General features: G+C 35.2%; 1 protein-coding gene across 1 annotated transcript in view; it reads right to left on the bottom strand.

The window, feature by feature from the left end:
- Positions 1 to 21,446, bottom strand: part of LOC127844199 (39S ribosomal protein L38, mitochondrial-like) — a 29,654-nt gene extending 8,208 nt beyond the window's left edge. The window contains exons 1-3 of the mRNA XM_052374269.1: positions 21,259 to 21,446; positions 2,201 to 2,368; positions 843 to 1,057 (exon numbers count right to left, since the gene is read on the bottom strand). Of these exons, the coding sequence (XP_052230229.1) occupies positions 843 to 1,057; positions 2,201 to 2,368; positions 21,259 to 21,415 (540 nt within the window). The 5' untranslated portion in view covers positions 21,416 to 21,446. The remainder of the gene's footprint in view (positions 1 to 842; positions 1,058 to 2,200; positions 2,369 to 21,258) is intronic.
- Between the last annotated feature and the right edge of the window lie 3,499 nt (positions 21,447 to 24,945).

The following is a 24,945-nucleotide window of genomic DNA, read 5'->3' as shown; positions in this document are numbered from 1 at the left end:
AGAATGTAGATTTTAGTTCTCAATAATTTCTGTCACCATAGCAACCATTATTTTGGTGTTGCGATAAAACTAAAATAATTTGCAAATTCACCATATGGCCGTCTTTCTACGTACCAAGTTTAATCAACATAACATGACTACTTTTTGAGTTATCACAGGATTAAGATTCTTATTTACAAATTAATCTGCAACCTTAGCAACAACATTTTTGTTCAGACAACACAAAAAAATGAAATAATTTGCATATTTGTCATATGGACCTATATCGACATACAAGGTTTCATCACCTAATCTACATATTTTTTAGTTACAGCAGGATCCGGAAGGACACATAGAAGGACCATGGGTAAACATATAGTCCAATACAAGTACACAGGTAGGGGTCTAATTGGCGGGGACTGCCCGTCAAATTTGATGACAAATGGAATGAGAGCTTTGTCACAAACATGACTTATATCTTCGCGCCAATTTGCCAGCTTTATTCAAGAGCAAACTTTGTCACAAACGTTACTTATATCTTCGCGCCAATTTGTCAGCTATATTTAAAGACAAATTACTAAAGAATGTGCACATCTACTATTCATGACAATACCAATTTTTAAGTTTCAAATAAAATTGGTAAAGAAATGTAGAAGTAGTTCTCTCCTTAAATGTATAACATTGAAGAGAAAAAACCACCTGACCGATCGACTCACTGTAAAAGTGACTAAAAAATACCCCCGACCTACAGGGGCATAAATAGGACCATTAACAAGACATATTAATTAATTTCACATTTCCTAATATGATTTACATATGTGGAAATGTTTATTATTTTATGCATTGCTTTTATGAATGTTCACCTCTGCTGGGGGCAGCTGGTTTCCATGGTAAACAGGCTGTATGAACTCTGGGTCAGCGCCATCCACATAACCAACCCTGAGGTCAAGGGAAGGGTAGAAATACGCCTCCCCAAACAGGTCTCTGAAGAGTCCATAGTGATCAGCAAGTCGGTGTATCCTCCGCTGACCAACCCCCTGGAAGCCTTCCGCCTGGGCAACCGATATGGGAACCACCACTGTGACAGGACAGTGTTATATAGTGTTTACAGAATTATAGGAAAACAGTTGCCCAAATTTGTTCTTTAGTATTCCTTGTATTGAGGTCATAGGTTTTTCTCTTGAATCCACAGGCGTAGCACACATTTAAGGGGTGCAGAGCTTGTGGTGCCAAGCTTATTTATATTTTTAACCAAAAATGGAACTTGTCCTCTGTCTGATTGAAGAGTACTGTTATATTTGAAATCATTTAATTCAATTTTTCTTTCTACTATATAATTTTGATAAACTGTTTGATTTTTTAAAGAAATACAATTGCACAATTGATACTTTTATGTATTTAAACTATTTATACAATTTATTCATTTGTACTTCTCTTACAAATCTGTGATAGTCTAGCATGCATGTTAAACATTTTTATTAAGTTTATTTGAAAGCAAAACACACAAGACAGTGTTTATGAAAAAAGACTATGCTTAATTTATCTCTGATATATTAAACAAATAATTCAAAGCTTCAAACCATGAGAATTTCTATGGAACACTATATAGGAATGGCCAAGCTTTGCAATGAACAATTAGTTAACTAATTCTTGTTATTTAAACCTATTCATAAATAAACATCTACATATTTTTTAAACTTAAGTTATTTGAAAGGCTATTTGGATTGGTAAAAATATAGCGTGCAAATAATATTTTCAAGTGATGATATTGATGGGGAATGACCTTTCTAGGGATAAGTTTCATTCTGAAGAAAAACTCCATGAATTTTATAAATTTTCGTATAAGATGCAACTTAAATTCGTCTAAAGCTATAGAATTAAAGAGATGTGTTTGTCAGAAACACAATGCCCCCTATTGCGCCACTTTGAAATAAAATTTCAATATATCATTTGGCAGGTTTAGAAATTATCTCCCTTTAAAAGCTTATTACTTCCCTTAGAGTGTTTTTTTTTACTTTTGACCTTGAAGGATGACCTTGACCTTTCACCACTCAAAATGTGCAGCTTCATGAGATACACATGCATGCCAAATATCAAGTTGCTATCTTCAATATTGCAAGTTATCGCAAAACTTTAACCAAGGCCAAAAACAATATGCCCCCAATCATTCGATCGGGGGCATAAAAAAGCCTCGACCGTTAGCATTTTTCCTCATACTTACATTCTTGTAAACGAGCCTTTCTTTCCAACTCGGCTTCATTTCTCTTTGAATGTTCTTCTTTTTCTTGTTTTCTCTTTCTCATCTCAGTCCGTGTCATTTTCGTTCCATCTTGAAGTGGAAAACCAATGTTGACAGCCAGTACCTCCTTCTCCTTGCAGAATGAGAGCTCTATAAACAGTCAGTCAAGATAATGTTAGTTAAAAAAGGCCCTATGGATTGATAATTAAGTACGTGAACATTGTCTGTTGCTGTCAAAAGAAATAAAATTAATACTTATTATATTAAGACCAAAACAAGTAATTTAACATGTGTTTGATTTGTCCCAATAACTCATGATTCTAAACTATCAGATACCGTAATTACTCTTAGTTTTCGAACACTCTAAGTTTTCGGACACCCCCCTTTTTAGCCAAAATAATGATTTTTTATGACTATATTTTCGGACATACGGGTTTTCATCAATAATTAATGACTCCAATTTTCGGACAGTATACTTTTACAGCACTATTTTACTAGATTTCTGTCCTGTTTTTGCTTATCTGGGACCCTACAATCATGGAGTTTTACAACCGGATTTAAGTCATAAAACCTGGCATAGATGCCCTTAGGGCCATGGAACATTACACATGCGTTATTGGGTAGATAACCATGTATATTGGTAATAAACAGTGGTTTCATCCAACAGAATTAGAAATGATATCGTATTCAGGGAGCAGTATGGTTGTTTTTTAATAACGTTTTTATATACCATTTCAGGTAAGAGATTGCAAATTAGTGAAGTTGTTTTTGATGTAAAGCATAGAAAGGAAAGTACAATTCGATAAAATTATTGCACATTTATTAATTGGTTTTATTTCAATATAACAATTGACAAATTATCTAAATTTTCGGAATTTTCATGTCACCTTGGGGTGACTTCAAGCCGATGTCGACGATGACCCAATGAGCACAAGCAATATATGTCCCCTGCCGGCTCCACCATTGTCAGATTTTTTTTATTTGTTGCCATAGCAACCAGAATTTTTGACGTAGGAACGAAATGAAATGACGTGCATAATGTCCATATTACCATCTATCCATGTTTCAAGTTTCATGAAAAAATATGTAGAACTTTTAAAGTTATTGCAGGATCCAGAAAAGTGTGACAGACTCATGGACTGACTGGCTGACGGACACACAGAGCACAAACAATAAGTCCCCTCTGGTGAAACAGGTAGGTGACAATAGCACAATATATAGCTCAAGTCCAAAGTTTATTTCATAAACATTATACAATGTCAAAACACAATGAATAATATCGACATGGAATAGTTTTAATAAATACTACCATGACCGCCATATAAATATTTTGGTATTGCATACAAACTTTTTTATAATAAAAATACATTTAAACAAACTACCTTGTCTTTCCATGATGTGTTAGAAATGATTACTGATCATAACCTTTGTGTTTTGAAATGTATCTCATTATCAGCATTGTGTTTAACCATTCTCTTCATAAATTTATGTATTTCATTTAAAATGCAAATATTGATTCTTTGTATGCTTTCAATAAAAATTATTTGTATCAAATCGTTATATAATATGAATTTAATTAATTTACAGTTTCTTTGTTTTCCGGTATCGTTTGTTTTGGTCTATTTGGTATCCTTTTAAAGCAAAAGTGATTATATATTATAATACATTGTATACAAATTGTCCATACAATTTATTCTGTATATGATAAAATAATTCAGGACGAGTTGTTAATACATTTGGGGCTAGTTGTCTTTCGATTGGGGCGAGTTGTCCTAAAAATTCAGGGCAATTCAACAATACTTTGGGGCGAGACTGGTCCTGGGGTGAGTTGGCTTTGGGGCGAGTTGTCTGGCAACCCTGTAGGTAGTTGCAATAATTCAACTCTCAGCTTTATAACCCAAAGGGTTGCTGAGAGTTGCAATGCTCTGTCTATTGTCATAAGGTGCAAAATTTGATCACCACTGCAAGGCTAAGGAACGTACCCTGGAAAGTGTTTTTTTGTAAGGAGCCCAATGTATTTAAATAAATATATAAAATCATGTTTAATGAGAAAAAAATTGACAAAGAGCCCTAAAAAAAATCCCCAACCTCTGATATAGACCAGTTAATTATCGGCAGATAATCTGGTTATCGGGTTAAAAGCAATATGCGACCGTTTGATCATTTTGTTTCTGCACATGCGAATATCATCTATTAGTACTGGAAAAGAGATTCTTAATTTATAATAGATTTTTTGTAGCTGTTGAATCATACTATTTCAAGATCACATTTATGACAATTATCGGCTAATTAAAAGTTAAAAAGAACAAAGCAATTTTTAACCGAAATCAACTGCTCTACATGTTCTCTGTGCTGCTAAGTATTTATCCAAAAATCAATAAATGCACACATGGGTATGACGTGACATTGTGCATTGGTGCATAATTTTCGCGCGCTTTTGTCAGAACAAAGGAAATACATGAGGACTTTTTTGATGCTAGAATTTGTTAACGTCTCGTTAACATAAATCAATCGGGAGTGTGTTTCGGATTACAAATTATGATTCTCATTTGGGAATTTAACAAAACATTAATATTTGTTTTATATTTACAATGATTTCAATATTAATTTTGATGAAACCATTTACGCGGCGAAATAAATGTTTTTATAATATTATGCATGAAAAGCATGATTACCAGTAGGATTACACCTGGTTGCTATTATCAGTCTCTTTAGTAACTGGCCACGATTTTATCGTGGAGGAGATCACTGTCGGGACCGTGCGGTAGGTATTACAAAGACATAAAACTGCAATAAACCAATTCAATTATGGATTTATAGTGACATGGGAGTTATTCATGCATAAATGATTCACAACTGTTCCCATCTTAAGTGAATTGGGGCCATACAAAGCGCATTGTGTAAACAATGAATCATGAGAATGATTCTTTTTCATTGACTTGATTCTGATGAGGATGATATTGATGATAATTAGAAAGATGAATAGAATATTTTTTTGATGGAAATGTTGTTGAATGTAGGACATTTGCCCCGTCGGACATCTGCCCCTTCATGAAATCAGGACTAAACGGACATCTGCCCCTTCACTCAGATTCTCAAGGTGGACATCTGCCCCTTCACTCAGATTCTCAAGGTGGACATTTGCCCCTTCACTCAAATTCTCAAGGTGGACATTTGCCCCATCACTCAGATTCTCAAGGTGGACATTTGCCCCTTCACTCAAATTCTCATGGTGGACATCTGCCCCTTCACTCAAATTCTCAAGGTGGACATTTGCCCCATCACTCAGATTCTCAAGGTGGACATTTGCCCCATCACTCAGATTCTCATGGTGGACATCTGCCCCTTCACTCAAATCCTCAAGGTGGACATCTGCCCCTTCACTCAGATTCTCAAGGTGGACATTTGCCCCATCACTCAGATTCTCAAGGTGGACATTTGCCCCTTCACTCAAATTCTCAAGGTGGACATTTGCCCCATCACTCAGATTCTCAAGGTGGACATTTGCCCCTTCACTCAAATTCTCAAGGTGGACATTTGCCCCATCACTCAGATTCTCAAGGTGGACATCTGCCCCTTCACTCAGATTCTCAAGGTGGACATTTGCCCCTTCACTCAAATTCTCAAGGTGGACATTTGCCCCATCACTCAGATTCTCAAGGTGGACATTTGCCCCTTCACTCAAATTCTCAAGGTGGACATTTGCCCCATCACTCAGATTCTCAAGGTGGACATTTGCCCCTTCACTCAAATTCTCAAGGTGGTCATTTGCCCCATCACTCAGATTCTCAAGGTGGACATTTGCCCCTTCACTCAAATTCTCAAGGTGGACATTTGCCCCATCACTCAGATTCTCAAGGTGGACATCTGCCCCTTCACTCAAATTCTCAAGGTGGACATTTCCCCCTTCACTCAAATTCTCAAGGTGGACATTTGCCCCATCACTCAAATTCTCAAGGTGGACATTTGCCCCATCACTCAGATTCTCAAGGTGGACATTTGCCCCTTCACTCAAATTCTCAAGGTGGACATTTGCCCCATCACTCAGATTCTCAAGGTGGACATCTGCCCCTTCACTCAAATTCTCAAGGTGGACATTTGCCCCATCACTCAGATTCTCAAGGTGGACATTTGCCCCTTCACTCAAATTCTCAAGGTGGACATCTGCCCCTTCACTCAAATTCTCAAGGTGGACATTTGCCCCATCACTCAGATTCTCAAGGTGGACATTTGCCCCTTCACTCAAATTCTCAAGGTGGACATCTGCCCCTTCACTCAGATTCTTAAGGTGGACATTTGCCCCTTCACTCAAATTCTCAAGGTGGACATTTGCCCCATCACTCAGATTCTCAAGGTGGACATTTGCCCCTTCACTCAAATTCTCAAGGTGGACATCTGCCCCTTCACTCAAATCCTCAAGGTGGACATCTGCCCCTTCACACAGATTCTCAAGGTGGACATCTGCCCCATCACTCAAATTCTCAAGGTGGACATTTGCCCCTTCACTCAAATTCTCAAGGTGGACATTTGCCCCTTCACTCAAATTCTCAAGGTGGACATTTGCCCCTTCACTCAAATTCTCAAGGTGGACTTTTGCCCCTTCACTCAAATTCTCAAGGTGGACATTTGCCCCTTCACTCAATTTCTCATGGTGGACATTTGCCCCTTCACTAAATTTCTCAAGGTGGACATTTGCCCCTTCATAATTTGTCCCTCTATTGCGTTAATAATAAACATTGTTTTTTATCATTATATTTATTTACTGATGTTCAAACATGCATGCACATAATAAACACAGGAGAGTTTGACGCTTGCAGCACTCCTAACAAATCGTACTCTTAGAGGAGTTTTTCTTTGTATACAAGTGACCCTCATAGCAGAGTTTTTGAGAGCTGGTGCTGAGAATAACTTCCATGATGAAAATATGAGATAAGAGGATAGTACATTTCTGCATTCTTTTTATATCATTTGTATCATTTAATAAACTAATGTTACTTGTATACATGTGAAAATAACTGTGAAAACTACTTTAATATTAATATTGATAATAAGAATACTTAAACTATTTAATGTGACAATTTGTTACCATTAAAGAGGTGGTCTGCAATTATTCAATTAAATTTAGGTATTGATCTATAGCATCAAAGGTAAAGCAATTAATTAAAATTGTTATGTCACTTGTTTAACTGTGAAAATAACTGTGAAAATTACTTAACACTTAATATTGATAATAAGGATACTTAAACTAATTAATGTACATGTAGCTGGTTTTTACCATTAAAGAGGTGGTCTGCAATTATTTAATTCAAGATTTAATTGAAGATGCCGGCCTCAAATAGGTACCTGTAGCAGACCTGAGGCCCTTCAACCCCCCCCCCCCTGGACGCTTGGACCCATCGATGTTGACCTATCACTCTCTAATAAAATAACGAAAACTGATTTGCCACACCTCATCAAGTCAGAAACACTCTCCCTTATAGATAATATGTATGCTGAGCATCTAAAAATCTACACTGACGGCTCCAAATGCCCTAACTCTGGTTTGGTAGCCAACTCTTTTGTAATTCCTTCAAAAAATATTACCAAAACGCACAGGCTCAGCAACAATCTCTCTATTTTTACAGCAGAACTTTTGGCAATTAAATACTCTTTGTGCTGGATATTTGTCAATAAACCTACTAAAACTGCTATTTTATCAGACTCAATGTCATCTCTTGGGTCTATAAAAAACAGAAATAGCAGATCTTGGCCTGATATTTTAACTAGCATTTTGGAACTTCATCAACAGTGCCTAGATAAATCTTTAAAGGTCACATTAGTATGGTGTCCAACACATGTCAACATCAGTGGGAATGAGCAGGCCGACAGGGGGGCTAAGGAGGGCCTCTTGAGGGAGGCCGTAGATGCTGGGGAACCCCTGGCACCTACTGAGATCTACTCCCTGAAATTTGTCGTGGGTCAGTGGAACCTCCGGACCGACAATTTGGCTTCCCGTCGACATACCTTTACCAGACCTGCAAAAACCCTCAGGCCGCCTGACAGGTACTCAGCAAGCATTGTGCTTGACAGAGCCATCACGCGACTGAGGATGGGAACCACCCTATTACCAGGTGGCGCAGGAAAGTATGTCCTCGGTGTAGACCCTGCATGTCCTAGGTGCCAGGAACCCCTCACTGCACCCCACATGCTGCTGCACTGTCCTAACCATAAGGGGCAGAGGGACCACCTCGAAGCTGCATTGCACTCCCATGGACTAGTTTTAAACCTTTTCAACGTGCTAGACCCCAAGGGAGCAGCTAGGGGCCCGGTCTTCTCTGCCCTCGCCAAATACCTTCTAGATTGTCGGATAACTGACAAAATCTAGGTCATTGGAGGCAGTGGGAGCAGCCAACACCCTCCCAAATATTCAGTCTTGTGACTGTTTCCTTTTAAACTGTGTAATCTTTACACAAATCTCACGTAATCTAGTAATTGCGATGGGTTTGTGTCACCTTTACACAATCTTGTTTTAGTTTTTAAGAGGTTTATTGTTCTACCCCGCCCTTTCTAAATCAGGCCAATGGTATTGACCTGGTAATCTTTATTTAAAAACATTTTTTAAGAGAGTATGACGTTAGTCCACCATTTACATTTCTCAGTGTCTTAATATAACCATATTTTATGGAAGTTCTTATTATAAGAAAGGACGTGGCTGTCCAGTAACCTGGGATTGTTGGCTGCATTGCACCCCCTCTCTTCCCCTTTGACACCCCACCCTTTCCCCTTAAAACTCGAAGAGCCATGTCGGACTGGAGTGCACGGTGCAGGGCCTTATACCTTGTAAAACCCTTATTTAGCCCTATTCAGGGTAATACCAATTCCTTGGTATTATTGTAGATTCTGTTAATATTGCTATTTTTCCAGATTCTGTTAATATTGATATTTTTCCATCATAGCAATTTTTGTACCTTGTAATACATTAAATCTTGTTAAAATTGCTAATTTGTATAGCAAATTTCCTTATTTTTGTGTGAAACTGCTATTTTATATAGCCAATTGCTTTAACATTCTCTTTGTGTTGCTGTTTCTGCGTCATAGCGGGCTTTGTACCTTGTATTACATTAATCCTTGTTAAACTTGCTATTTAATATAGCAAATTCCTTATTTTATGTTAAATTGCTATTTTAAATAGCAAATTGCCTCGGTTCTGTGTTTTATTGCTATTTTACATAGCAGATAAGGTACTTCAGTACTATTTCCTCTATTGTTATCCCCAATATATTAATAATATTGGCTGGATAAGAGCTTTTTTTTTTTTTCCTGCATTTAGGTAATATCTGGTCTTTTTACCAATTTTATATCACGCTTTTTAAAATTTCCTTCAATTGTATTCAAACTATTTTTCATCTACCATGCACTCCCTCTGGTCCTGGGGAAACAACTGTTGTAGACCCCATCCCCACAATTACCTCCCTTAGTTCAACCCCCCTGCTGGCTATTGACATGACGCCTTATCTATGATCACTCCGCCCACTAGAATTGATCCACCAATCAGCGATCGATTAATCGGGCGCACTCGTTAGCAACGACCTGTCCGCCATTTTCTAGACAAGCTACATGTTTAGGTTCACTTTTATTCCAACGAGTTTCTTTTGTTTTCCTCTTTAAAAAAACGATTAAAAATGGTTAAACGGTTTCAATGGGAATTATGTAACTTGGACAATCGATATCCTGAAAGATTAGTTGGTGACATTGAATTTATATCGTTTCCAAAGCCGAAAAGAGATCTTGAGAAGTGTAAGAGATGTATAAATACATGCGGTCGTCAACACGAACAACTGAACGTCAACACTGTCAAAGACAATTATAATATATTTTTATCGGATATACTAGCAGATTTAAATAGTTTATGTTATCGATCTGATTATCACATAATATTTCACTTTTTAAAAATAGTTTTATCAGTTACTAGATCAGAAGCGAGGTTCATCTGCATTACTTAAAGAAAAATAAAACCCAGCATGAAGCATAATTTATGCTGTGTTTTAATAATCTGATAGTAATGCACTTAATTGACATCATACATGTTATTTGAAGGTGACACGTGATATATTATCTTATTAACGGTATCTACACATTTGCACTCATGTGGTGTCACCAATAAACGCTTTTAATCCACACTAGGAGCTCGAATGCCTAGATCTCATTTTTAAACGAGTTTCGTTTATTTTGTTCGGATTAAAAAACGGAAATGAAATATGACAAAAACGGTGTAAAAAGGGTTAATGCAACTCTGACAGTTGGTATCCAGAAAGATAAGTTAGATGAATTAAATTTATGCCATTTCCAACGCGGCAATGCGGTCTTTACAAGAGCGAGTGGCAGCTTCAAGAATTACCGAGATCCCCTTTATAGAACATTTATTTATTTCACAAACTTGAAATGTCATATAAGCAATAACTAAGCATTATTAAGTATGTATTATGTAACGTGTGCATGTAAAATAATTGAGAATTTTGGTACCCAATTCGTGTAACTTTACGAAATTCCCGTTAAAAATCGCGTTTCTGTGTGTGTCAGAAACAAGTGAAAACCATTTTGTTATTATTTTAATAAAGACGTATCGATAAATGCTATTGTAAAAGAGTTATTATTACTGATATTAGTTAACCAATAAATGCGCTAACTTCGGGGAAGTCGGTACGTGCGCGAGCGTCTGATATTGGTAGCCTTATTAATTTATAATAGCCGGACCGTATTCCATTTCGTACCACGCTAATTTTATATCAGACAATGTCCAAACTTACTGTGTTGTTTTTGCGCTTTAAATTATAGTGATTGATAAATGTCCCATAAGCAATGGTTAATATGATTAATATCACTTTTATACGCAATAACATGTGGGATTGAGGTACCCACCCGGCGTTAGAAAGCGCGTAAAACTTCACCGAATTCCCAGTTATAAAGAGCTATTGCGTGTCAAATACACGGGTAGGGGGGAATGTTTCGGTAATAATTTTGTTAATAACACGAGTAAATACCGGTGAAGTGTTAATTTATTGCAAATACCACCATTACACGTAATAACGGGTTCGATTTCGGTAAGCGCGCAAGCGTTTGAGAGCGTGTTTAATGTACCGATTTACCCGTTATAAATAGCTGATGTTCTCTTAAATCGTATATTTTTTGCATTTGCAGAATAACTTAATGGCATCAACCCCTTTACAAGTGTAATATGGTGTTAAATAGTGCTGCAACAATACGCCAAAAACCATATTGCAATATATTGTCAGTTCAAAAACCCGTATTGCAATATATCGCAATATATTGCTAACTTGTACCAAAATTATAACTTGCCAATTACCCAATAATCCCATAAATTCCAATTTTAAAGCAAATTCTGGTAAATATTTACTATAAATGTGCTGAAGAATAATAAGAAACACAAACATTTGCAAATTTTCTTAAGTATCAAATACATTTTTGCAATTGTTACTATTTAAAGATGTGATGAAATAACGTCCAACCGGGGCGTTTTTCCCACTGAACACGCGTAATTCAGCTGACATGATGTTCCCGTTTTTATACAACACAAAATACACCCATACTTTCCATGCAACGTTCTACATGTCTGTATAATTTTCGCGCGCTTTTTATTGAGACAAAGGATAAAGCACTTTTCATTTGACGCTATAATTTTTTATTGTCGCGTTAGCATTCAAATTTGGAAGCGTGTTTCCGAAATTTGGATTACAAATAATGCTCAAATCAGAATCGAACGAAACATTTACAGCTGTGCGCAATTAATTCAACGATAATCTGTTCAAAAGCATCGAATGAATGCTCCCATGTAACAACGCTACTCCGTATAATACACTTTTTAGAATGCTTTTTTTACGTAAAAAATAATTTACACTGCTTTGTTTTGTTTACCTTTTTATCATTATTTCGGATGGCTTTTCTGGACGAAATGTGAATGAATTTTTGTAAAATTTTCGTACCGGTATGATGAAAATCATATCGCAATACAATATGCGTATTGCGTATTGCGATATATACCGATATACCGGTATATTGTTGCAGCCCTAGTGTTAAACAAGTCCATAAAATCATCCGGAATATCGCGTAAATCTATATGCAGTCTATAGGCAAAGAAGCCATTTTGGTGTTAGCCTGTCTAGGTTTTCTTCCCGCTGAGCCACGTGATTAAGTGGGCGGAGCGATCACTGATAAGGCGTCATGTCAATTCCCCTATTCACTCCAGCCTACACTTCCAAATCTCTTCTTCTTCAACCCTCCAGGGTGGCAATTTGTATTTTATATATATAAATGCATATAGTACTATACATATTGTAAATAATGTACTTTTTGTACAAATTTAGTTGTTTTGTCTCCTTTTTAACCGTAAAGCACATTGTTTTACTCATGATTTTTATGTGGCCCTATAAAGGTGACCGGTTGGCGACACGTAAGTTATTACCCTTATTATATAAGGTTTTTTACAAATTTCACTATTAAATATTGTTTTAACGCCACTCTGGGGGGACTTCTCTTCTTCATAGCCCAATCCTCTTTTAAGTTCAATACAGGGTCTTATGTTGGAACATTACGGCTTTATTCCCTGTCTGCAAGTGTTTAATGTTGAGCCACATACATAAATATATACACAATTACAATTTTCCATATAACTGCATGTCTACATGCAAATTCTCTTTTCATATGAGAGCTATTCAACCAGGCTCTAACTTTCCTACTAATTAAAGTTGTAAATAGTCATATTTTCCCACTGCCTAGATCTTGTTGTATGACATTAAATTTAAACCTTAAATATACACCTAATTTTGATACTTAATTATGTATGTAAATACATAGTGGCAATGTTAAACCACTTTGTGATCTGAAAAATCCTTAAATATTATTATTTGTTTTTGTTTTACAAATATATTACACATCCGTGTATTCCTTTTCTTTTCTATAAACATTATATTAAAAGTAATCCTATTTGGATTTTGACATTTAAAACACAGATTACAAAGTTTCAAGACTCCATCAACCCATTGCAGTAAATACTGAACAATGGGTCTAGTAATGATGATACCACATATAATAAATAGTATGTGTTTTCACCATCAATGCTTATAAAAATTGGGCTATTCCTCTCCTTCTCTCTCTTTTCAACACAAACAACATACATATAATAATAATAATAATAATAATAACAATAATATTAATATAACATTTTCATAGTGGTTTAATAACATATACCAATCATATTAAATTCAAATAGATTCAAGCATTAATGGATGTAATTATTCCTTCTTGTTTCATTCATTTCCTAATGAAATTCTGCTTTGTTTACATTTTAAAAGTGCAAAAGAGCAGACGTTATACAATATGATTAGTTGTCTCTTTCGGACGCCATTTCAAGGTCGTTCTTTGTGTGAATTTTACATCTCAAAACGGATTGACCTACTTGCTTTTGCGCGGACGTGAAAGAGATAGCCAATCAGAGCCAGGCTTTTAAATACTGTCAACCAATGAAAACGTCGCTTTCTAGCAGCTTTAGGCAAGACATTGTCCATTAAGTTTATCGAACTGTTTATCGAGTTGCCTGAAAATGGCCGTGTCTTTAACTGTTGGAGAAAAATTCTCAACTTATGGTGCATTAATAGGCAAAATTGAACTATACCAGCATTCAAATTGTGTACAAGGAACATTGAGGCTGCTAAAAGCAGATGCCCTAACAAAAGTTTACAAAACTTTCAATGAAAATCTTAAAGTGTCAGAAATTACCTACAGTTGTATTCATGGAGGGAAGAACTTCAAATCGTTCTTCAAATCAGAAGGCAAAGGCAAGCGAAATCAGAGGTAAATAGGATAGAATTCGCATTATTGATGAACATTTATTATGTTAACTTAAGCACATTATTTATAATATTTAGTGTCTGAAAGAAATTATTTGCTGAGTCTGGTCATAGTCATTGAAGTCCAATCGCATTGAGAAAATGTAGACATTAGTTATGCAGATTTATTTAGGAAGTTGTTCCCATTGAATAGCTGCCTGTTTGAAGTTAAACAAGTATAAAAGCAACATATTTTCATGAATATGAAGACATTCTATTATTTTAATGAAACATGTTATTGATGTGTTTATTTTATTTATTTTCAAGTGATATAAATGGCAAATAAATATATAGATTTTTCCTGCTTAAGCTATTCAGCTTTTAGTATTTTGTAGTTTTATATAAACAGGTTTCTGTCATACTTTGTTTTCCTATAATTTTGCGCGCAATAGGATTTTCCATTTTATCCATTTTACAATGTATGTAACGGGATCTTTTTTAATTGTCGTATGACAAACTAGTAAAATCTTAATAATTAATAATTCTAACCGTTCTGCGATTATCGGTCATAATGTGCACCAAGGTAAAACTCCGAGGTGAAACATGCGGTTGATTAAGTCCGATAGAGAAATATTTGTTTGCTGTTATTTTGCCTTTACATGTTGTTTTTTTCATTTGTTGATTGATTCTATTTTATTATTATTTGTCAGTCTTCACGCTAAATATTTTAGCCAAATAGCCCTTCGGGCTAATAAGATGGAATTTTGAATAGCCCGAAGACATGTTCAATAGCCCGAAGAGGTCAATATAAATTGTATGACTTTATTGGCCAGGAACACCAAAATAGTTATTAACAATCAGAAAATCTACTTCCATTAGTAAAAACAGATGCATGGTGATAATTATGCTGTTTATTGTAACTTTATTATTACACATGTTCTCATTCAATGATTTCATTAATCAGTTTGAACGGTGTTTGGTTTTATTTTATAGCAAATTGAATTATTATCATGTTTAAAAAATATCCGAAGAACTTGAAAAATACATCAGCCTATTAAAATAACAGATTATTATTGTATTATTACTAGGACAATCGCCTGTGAATTTCTGAATTGTTGGCATGTGGCTTCAGAACAAAAGGCCACTGGGTGTGTTAATTGCCCAATCTACCAAGTGACAATGTCTGCTTCTTTAATTTACTCCCGATGTTTTGATAAGCATGTGTCAACCGTGAAAAGTATTGTACATTCGTAAACAGATTATAAGTAGCAAAGTACTGTAGGTCAGGTAGCAGAACAAGCTTACAGAATAAGCGAAAGTACTACAATTATTAATATTTAGTTGAAAAAACGTCTTCTAATACGCAAGAATAATTTATTAAAACACATGGAAATCTAACTGTAATAAGGATCAATTTGTTTTTAACCCAATGCGTACAATATCCCTTAAAGACTTTTTTATTTTTATTGAAAATTACTTCGTCCATTTTTCATGAATTATAAATACATTTTCGGAAAGCGCTTCTAAAATTAAATATGCTTCTAGATTGGTCATTATTTTAAAACATTACGAAGTGCCCGATGGGCGAACATCCCAGAACATGATCTACGCATGTTCAGTTTGAATAACCCCATCTCGATTGGGCGTCAATTGCATCATTTCTTTAAATAGCAACATACTCGGATGTTTACACGACAGTTTAGAAAAAAAGGCGGCCGCATGTGTTCATGCAATTCTATAACACGTATAACATCATTTGAAATAGTGAATTTAATCGTGCCTCTTAAAAACGCGTATAAATCAGGTTATTGATATGATAGTAGTTTCAGTTTTTCAGTTTGTTTACAATTTTACGATCAAATATTTAATCGACCGGTCAGGCTATTTTAAAAGCATTTAGGATCGACCGACCGGCCAAAGAATCTACTCGGGCTTGGGGATTATAGGCTTATTCGAAGACTGATTTGTTTATGTATAAAATATTTCTGAAATCCATACATTAAATGCATGATGTGAACTTTAAAATGGAAAATGTGCTTACAAATTAAGTAGTGCTTTGGGAAACCGGGGCTTTCACACTGTCTAATCAGCGTCTTTGTTGCCGCTGCATCATTACTATAGAAATTACACATCAAAAGCAATCATCGTCGTTCCAATGATTTATTTGTTTGCATAGTCGACATTACTTGTCGTGAAATGCTGCCTCATAATGTGAAAATAGGGTATATAACTTCGTGTTGTATATGCTTTTGTCAAGTGCTATTATCTGAAAGCAATAAAATCATATTTAATTGTTCTCGTTCATTAATACTTTTTTTAATTTCTGTCAATTTACGTTTCCCATTCTCTTTTATCGTTTTATCCTTTTTACGTTAAGTTTCCTTTCATTTGTTTTGTTATAAACTTTTCTCATTGTGATATCGCAATTTTCATTGACTTAGTTAAGATTATTTACTATATATTTATTGTATACATTTGATATTTGCATTTACAATGCGTATTTATATACTTCATTACTGTGATTTCTATTGATTGTTGTAATTGTTGTTTGGCGAAATAAATTTACATTTTCATATCTCACTTGTTTACACCCTTTATATACTATGCACGAATCGGATTTCCAACCACAATGAAACATAAACCAGACTGCAAATTCCGTGACAACGACTACACGAGCCAGTCTAAAGGCCAGAAATTTCGGAATCTGCACGTAGATCACTAATTTATCCATATATTTATGTGTCATAACAGCCGTACAGCTAGACGATCTCCATAGGAAAGGCAATACGAACAGAGCCGTACGGCTAGCCTCTTGTTTACCCGTACGGCTAGCCTCTTGTTTACCCGTACGGCTAGCCTCTTGTCTACCCGTACGGGGCCGTACGACTAGCCACTACCTATTTGATTTATGTGTATTTCTTTGTAAACACAATTTGAAACCTAAAACAACAATATTTGCTTTAAGGCCTTTTTGGTTCATTTTTTGGCCTTTTTGGTACGCTTTAGGGTCTTTTTGGTAAGGCCATTTTGGTTTTCGGCCTTTCTGGACCTAAACCTCAGCCGGACTAGTGCAACTTTAAATAATTTTGTACCCTGAACTGTTAAGTTTGTTTGTAGGACTTGCAACCAAGACAAAATCAGACAAACCTTGGAAAAAAACACTGAATATTTGTTTAATTGTATTTGTGTTATTTCTTGAAAACATTCACTTATAATCGTTATTATTAATGACAATCCGTGCATTGTAGCCCATTTTAACACATTTGTCTTTGTTTAGTTCTGGCTACCATAACTTTAAATGTCGCTTTTTATGATTTTTGGCTGGCGCGACTTTATAGTTATGGACCAACCCCATTAGGAAAATCAACCAGAAATTCCCGTAAATTTGACAGTTAACAAAGACCGGTTCAAAACAGCTTTTAAATGCAGTTATTGGCCCAAATCAACCACTTGATCGGAAAGATTTACATTTTTCACATTTAACTGATATATTCTTTCACAAAATAATATCTTAAACATTTAAAATTATCTTTTCTGCTCCTACATATTGAAAAAAACGGGTATGACAGCCTTTCTTGAAATGCGAATCTCCCAAGATTTTACGGTCATATGATGTTATTTCTATTTTTAGTAACATACCATGTGCTCAAGTGTTTTCATATTCAGAATGACATTGCCCAGTATTTTAGATTATTCTGGCTTGTTTTGTAAACAAATTGTAGTGTAAATACAAACTCAAAGTAAATATTAATTAAAACAACCTGATTCACACTGAAATCAGTCTTATAATCCACCAGACGTAAGATGTTATTCACAAATAATAGAGTTCAGAAAACAAAAGTAATGTTTACAATTTCAGCATAAAATGTCAAGGTCGTTCGGAAAGTATCCAAATGAAAACTCGTCATGTGACAAAGCAACAATGGCATCAGAATTGTGAATTTCAGACTGATGAGAGTCATTTTCATCAATTGTAAGATGCATTTGAAACATTTGAAATCAGTCTTATAATCCACCAGACGTACGTTGTTATTCACAAATAAAAGAGTTCAGAAAACAAAAGTAATGTTTACAATTTCAGCATAAAATGTCAAGGTCGTTCGGAAAGTATCCAAATGAAAACTCGTCATGTGACAAAGCGACAATGGCATCAGAATTGTGAATTTCAGACTGATGAGAGTTATTTTCATCTATTGTAAGATGCATTTGAAACATTTGAACGTTAAAATATTCCTCGATGGATTTTTGTCAGGCGCCCCGGGGCTGCTAGGGGTGGTTTGGGAGGGGTGTCCCCTCCCGCAGTTGATTTTTTTTTTAATTTAACGTGTCAATTCACATTCTGTTGTGCGTTAAAACTCAAAGAAAAACAGCGTCAAAAGACGTCATTTGGTACGCTATAAATCTTCAAAAAAAATCCCCAGTCATTAAAAAATATTTTTTTTATATTGTTTAATTGTTTTTAAACTTTCCGCACAGATAGTAAAATCCCGATTCAAACAATTCCCCAATACATCCGTTTCAACCCGACTCTATTACTGTATACTACTTTTCAAGTTTCTATTTATTACCCGTTAATCCCGTTTATTCCGTTTTTATCAATCACTTTCTGGTAAATATTTACGATAAAAGCTCTCAATTATTTCTTTAACACAAACCTTGCCATTTTTTAAGTGACTATTTATAGATTTGATGAAATATTGCCTCTGAATATGCGTCAATCCCCTGACCTGATGTGTGCTTGTTAAAAAGCTCAATACACGCACGCTTTTGTATGCAAATGACGCGACGTTGTACGGGCGGCATAATTTTCGCGCTCTTTTTGATTGAATAAAAGATTCGACGCAAAATTAATTTGCACTGCTAATTTGAAGCAAAAATATTTAACGTTGCGGTAACATTTACATTCGGAAGTGTGTTTCGGATTAAAAACGCGTTAACATCGACTTACGGGAATGCGTATCGGATTTCAAATTTAATTATTCCCATTTGAGATGTCAACAAATATTAACCGTTGCGTTATAAATTCAAAGATAATTTGTTTAAACACTTTACGAGTCGAATAAATGTTTTGACGGAATTATGCATGAAATTCACGTTGTCCACGAGGATCACGGCCGGTAGCCACCATCAGTCTTCTAACTATCGATTATTGGACGAAACATTTATAAGTTTGCGTTATTAATTCAACGAAAATTTGTTAAAGTGCATTACGTGTCGAATAAATGTCAGAAAAACGAGGTGAATCAGTTCTATAAATGGACATGATGAAATATGCATGTACTGGAATTAAATTGTTATCACATAATTGTAACCGGGAGTCATTTGCACAACTTACTCGCTATAATAATTTATTGTTTACCACTTGCAATTAATTTCTCGTATTAATTATGAGTCATATGTAACACTTGTTTAGAGTAAAAAGGTGTGATGATGATGCCCGAAACCGTCTTTAATGTACTGTACTGTACTAATTACAGGTTTTATTTTACGTAAATGGTACAACTTCTTGCTAATCAAGCTGTGATAAACTCTTACTTCATGCCCGAAGTCAATCAAAAATAATGGTCGATAGTAAACCCCGCCCTCATAAGCATTCGCGTAACCGATTGGACGATGAACTTCACAGTTTGACAACTGGAAAGTTAGCAGATTCATCTTTGTCAGCATTTAAATGACTGTGTAATGTGGCTAGAATAATGGATACGCGCGCAGCGATTTTTTTTGTCCAATTGGGAAAAGTACCCGTACCGGTCCAATCGGGAAAAATTGAGTCGTGAAAACCTGAAAATTGGGAAAAATCGAGTCGTGAAACCCTCAAATTGGGAAATTGGAGAATTTTATTTTATGCTCCCAAATACTTTAAAATTGATAACTGAGTGTTTTCAAGCTGTCAATATTATATTTACCTAGGTTCAAACCATAGAGCTGCATATGGAAACTAACAAAATGTTGCATTTTCCAAAAAAAAAAAAATTTTTTTTTTTTTTACCTTAATTGGGAATTATTTTGGACAGCAATTGGGAAATTTGTAGCTTTTTCGTAATTGGGAAAGTGCCGTTTACCGGTACTTTATAAAGAAGGAAAAAAATCGCTGGCGCGTCATGCTATTCTCTTATCAGTGGATTATCCATTACCCCATGTGGTATTTATGGCGATTACTTGTGAAAGTAGGTACTGAGTGCTCTTTTAAAACAGGGAATATCGATACACTGATAGAGAAACCTTGATTTTTTTGGACAATCTCCATTTTCTTTCACTGAAAAATACACTGATTTTCAAGCGCCAAGGGGACTCTAATTTCAATATTCAAGCACCCCGGCAAGGGGCGCTTAAATGGCCTGGGGAAAACCTAGCTGAAATAATTCGCGTTCAGAATAAATCTGAACGCTGAAACTCCGGTCTGCAAAAACCATAACGAAAAATAAATACAATACTATTATATCAATATGCTTAAAATTGCAAAATAACATTACCAACTCATAAAGTTTTAGTTAATTAGTCCATTTTTACCTCAAATAGCGTCGATTTGAAGTTAAAAGGCATAATTTGTTTCAGTTAAACTTCTGCTTAAATCGCAATACAATCACTGACCTCTCGCCATGTTATGAAATATTTAAATATCAACCAATCAGAAGAAGGCATTACGGTGTAATAGGCTGCGTTATCGATTAAAATCTACCTGCCGTATACAGCGGGCACAGCGATTGGAATTGAAAATGTGAGTAGTGTGTTGATTTAAATTGGTCAGGCGTGCAAAATTGAAAGAGTCATTACATAATTCTTACGGAACATTATTGAGAAATGAATTATCTACACAGGTATGTAAATATTATTGCAATCCGTTGATATTAACTGTCTGATATCGGGGCTTGAATGTTGCGCACCAAATTCCTTGCGCATCAATATAGACAAAGAAGAAAAACTCTCGCTATTAAAAAGATAGAGTGGACTATTGACGCCAAGAGTCTGCCAAAGCAAAAATCATCAAAAGACTCTTAGGCGGCAATGTATATTGACTAGGGGAAAACCCTGTTCATTCACCAATATATGTAGAAATGTATCCAAGAAAATGAGCATTCTTTGATTTATAGCGTGACATAAATATGTTACGACTCTGGTTGACTTTCGATACGGGGTTGGCTTCAGCGTACAGGTATGTCAATACTAAATAAACTGTACGCTGAAGTTTCTTTAGCTAGTCTTTGTTAAAAGCATTACCTTGTTTGATTTGTTTCCATGACTTTGCCAACTCAGGGGGCAAACCTCTATGTCTAATTGTGTATGCCGTTCTAACATTCTGCAATAAGAGAACCTGGTCACAGAAGTTAAACCTTTTTAAAACTAGTGTTGTATTTTTGAGCAAGGACGTCGCCATCTTTGGGAAAACTTGTTACTTGTTTAAACGATACCATACTGTAGTGTACAGAGGATAGATCGCAATATTTTGTAGAGTCTTCTATCAATCTGATACAAGTTATAAACCAAACCGAATGTATAAGTAATTTTCATTTGACAAAAAAAATTCATTTGACACTACAAGCAAATATACGTTGCTTTTGTCAAAGCACTCGTATTCATGGAATATGGCATGTGAGTTGCGCAAATAAATGGAGAGAAGCCGAAGTTCTTTCGGCGCGCACGGTATACTGTACTGTAGACGTTTTAAAAGAGATTATGTTAAACCAAAGACCTATAGATAACATCTATAGGTCTTTGGTTAAACAGATCCATGCATACAGCAATACGTCAGCCAAAGTCACTGTGTGCGGTTTATCAATTTTTACAAACCTAACAGTTTAATATACGCACAATGACTTTGAAAATATGTTTCTATAAATATATTTGGCCTATTATGATATACGATGGTTGCAAGGAAGCTCTCTTTTATATTCGTACAATATATCCACTTAAACTAACCATCAATATATTCCTACTCATCATTTAACATTGAAATATTTTTTATTGAACCCAGATGCTGTCACTTCGTCTGTTTTAAACACATAACATTCCAGAAAAGTCATGTAATGTTTGCTTCTTTGTATAAATATATAGTATACTGTATACTGGTCAACAGAAAAAGCTTTACCACGAACATAAAATTTGGATTAACTTGAAATCAAATTCTAGTGTGATACAAAACACATGCAAACTGTTCTACCCAGCAATATTCTATAATAATTTTTCATTTACATACAAATGATATATGGCATTTTTGAGAGATTTTATTGATAAGTGCACTTGGCATTTTTAACAACCATTACTGAAGCTTTGGATGGTAAATAAATTTGTTTATCGAGATTACACAAACTAGTATTAAATCATCATTGGAGACCACTATAAAAATAGATATTATGAATATTACACTACACAATTTTCACAAAACATCGATATTCCAGTTGAAATTGAATTATAAAAGTTTTCCATTAAATGTGAAGAGGGTTGCTTAACTTTTTAGTGCAGTATAATGGAGTTTATTGTGACCGTCTAAAATACCCTACATGATGTACAGAACATGCTCAGTGAGTTACATTCGTTTCGTTTTAAAGAAAACAAACTTAAGTATGTAAACAGTTGTTGTTTTTGTAAATGTGTGCTGGTAATACAGTAGACTCTCTGTAAACCGGACGGTCTCGGGTACGGCCTGATCGTCCGGTTTTCAGAGAGTTCCGGTTTACCAAGAGTTTTCATATTGCCGAAATATACATGGTATGCATTGTGTACAGAATCACATAGAAATAAAACAAACCATATACATTTACATGTACATTGTGATGACTGTACGCAGGTACTTATGATGTTAATTGCATTCTTAAAAAATGTGTTTTTAATCGATTAAAAGCAAAACAAATTCCATACCGACATGATTTGATTTTATCCCAAAGTGAGCGTAGTGCTTTATACATGTACGTACGTGGAATTTGTCATATAGGCGAGTGACGACACAAATAAGATTGTTGTAGATACACTATTTATTATTCAATACATACATGTACCACATTTCATAAAACATACACACAAGCACAAAACAGCGTCATAATTATTTTTTAAGATATTCATAATCTCAAAACCGACAAATTCTTGAAGTTTACGATTTCACGAAAAAGTCCAAAATCACTCTCTGCTTGAAAGCACATTTCTCCTTTACGATCTTATTTTCTGCAATGTTATGGAGGGTGTCTGCCGTTAGCAGGAAGTCGCCATCCTCTAACGTAAGCTCTACGCGTCTGTGTTTAGCTGGAGGCTGCGACATTTTACATTACTAAATCGGACTCCCATAGCGTGGGAACGATTTGACACCTATATGGTATGTTTAATCCGATTATCGATAATTGCGCGAGCAAAATGTGTGACATCTTGAGAATTTAGACCGTCCGGTAAACTCAATGTATTTTACGTTGAAAATGACCAAATTTACGTAGATACCCGTCCGGTTTCCGGTTTTCAGAGAGTTCGGTTTATTCAACATTTTTAACAAAGAAATAAAAGGAGAAAATACGGGACTGGCCCGACCGTCCGGAATCGGGAGAGTTCCGGTATTCGAATAGTCCGGTATTGGCAGAGTCTACTGTATAATTATTTGAATAACCATTATTTTTTTGTTTCTCTTTGCATTGTTAAAAGATTTAATCAATATATATTACACCGTCGAAAAACCCCACACCAGGATATGTTGACGTTGTCGACGAGGCATCGTTTAGTGATTTGGTAGGCGTGATGGATACAAAGGATATGTAGTTGGATGCAGAGGAGTGTATTTCGGGGGTTTTAATACTCTGCAAAACAGTACATTAGGACATTTTCTTTGTAAACAACGTCTTTTTGAATTTGCATTACCGCAAATCAAGTCTGATCAAGATAATTCACACATGATTGCGAAGTTATAAATAATTGTATATTTTTTTAAGTACCCTATGATGCCAGATTTGACGAACCGTTACGTGTTTAGTGCAGGAAGAAACTAGTGTACACACGCGAATAAGAACCTCACACTTAAATTACACATTCGAGATCGTATGCTTGAGAGAGTTAATAAAACACTATCTCGCATTTAAAATTCAAGTTTTCAGATAATGATCCAGAAAGTCAAATAGACATACATGGTCCGGACTTGTCATTCTCACCGTTGCAGTAATATGCAATAGAAAATCGGAAAACAATTCACAGTTTTCGAGCGATGGTTTCCGTTATCGAAACTGACTAGTTTGAAAAGTAATAAAAGAATTTCCCGGATCAACTGAAATAGTGTAAATACAATGTTGTATATCAATTGTAGAGATAAATTAAACAACATAATACCATCTGCGATAAAAGTTAGGTTAAAGCGACACCATTCTGCAGCAAAGACCATTTGGTAACATTTCGTTTTCGATAATTAAATTTGAACTCTATTTAAAGTGTTATTATATTATTTATGTGCACGTCGGTCTGAATCATAAACTTATGGGTTTGTGGTATTTATACCCAGTGTTTCTATTCCGATAGCGATAATTGTTTTTTCCTTAAAAATAAAATAATGATTGCTTTCAATAAATACAACCACAATGGGAATTATACATGTACGTGCTACTAATAATACGTACATTATGTATTATAAGGATTCATTATATTCCACATTTAGCGATCTTCGCATTTTGCACCTCATTTCCACATAGATCATATTTAGCAATTTAAAATATTATGAATTTGTAATTTATAAAATTTCGTCGTGTCTGTAGACCACCGGTTATGCTAGCTCTGTATCTTTCCAAGTCTAAAACCCAGTCAGTAAATCAGTAAATATCTCAACGGCATATACGCAAGAAACTGCAGATTTCCATTTGCTTAACGGGTATCATTTACATCAAGAACAAATACAATTGCTCACGTGACCGTTCTTTTAAACGTTATTATCTGTCTCTCACTTTC

Source organism: Dreissena polymorpha, chromosome 9, assembly GCF_020536995.1.
Source record: "Dreissena polymorpha isolate Duluth1 chromosome 9, UMN_Dpol_1.0, whole genome shotgun sequence".
Taxonomy (NCBI): domain Eukaryota; kingdom Metazoa; phylum Mollusca; class Bivalvia; order Myida; family Dreissenidae; genus Dreissena; species Dreissena polymorpha.
The sequence above is the reverse complement of the archived record's forward strand: the minus strand, read 5'-3'. Positions and strand labels throughout refer to the sequence as shown.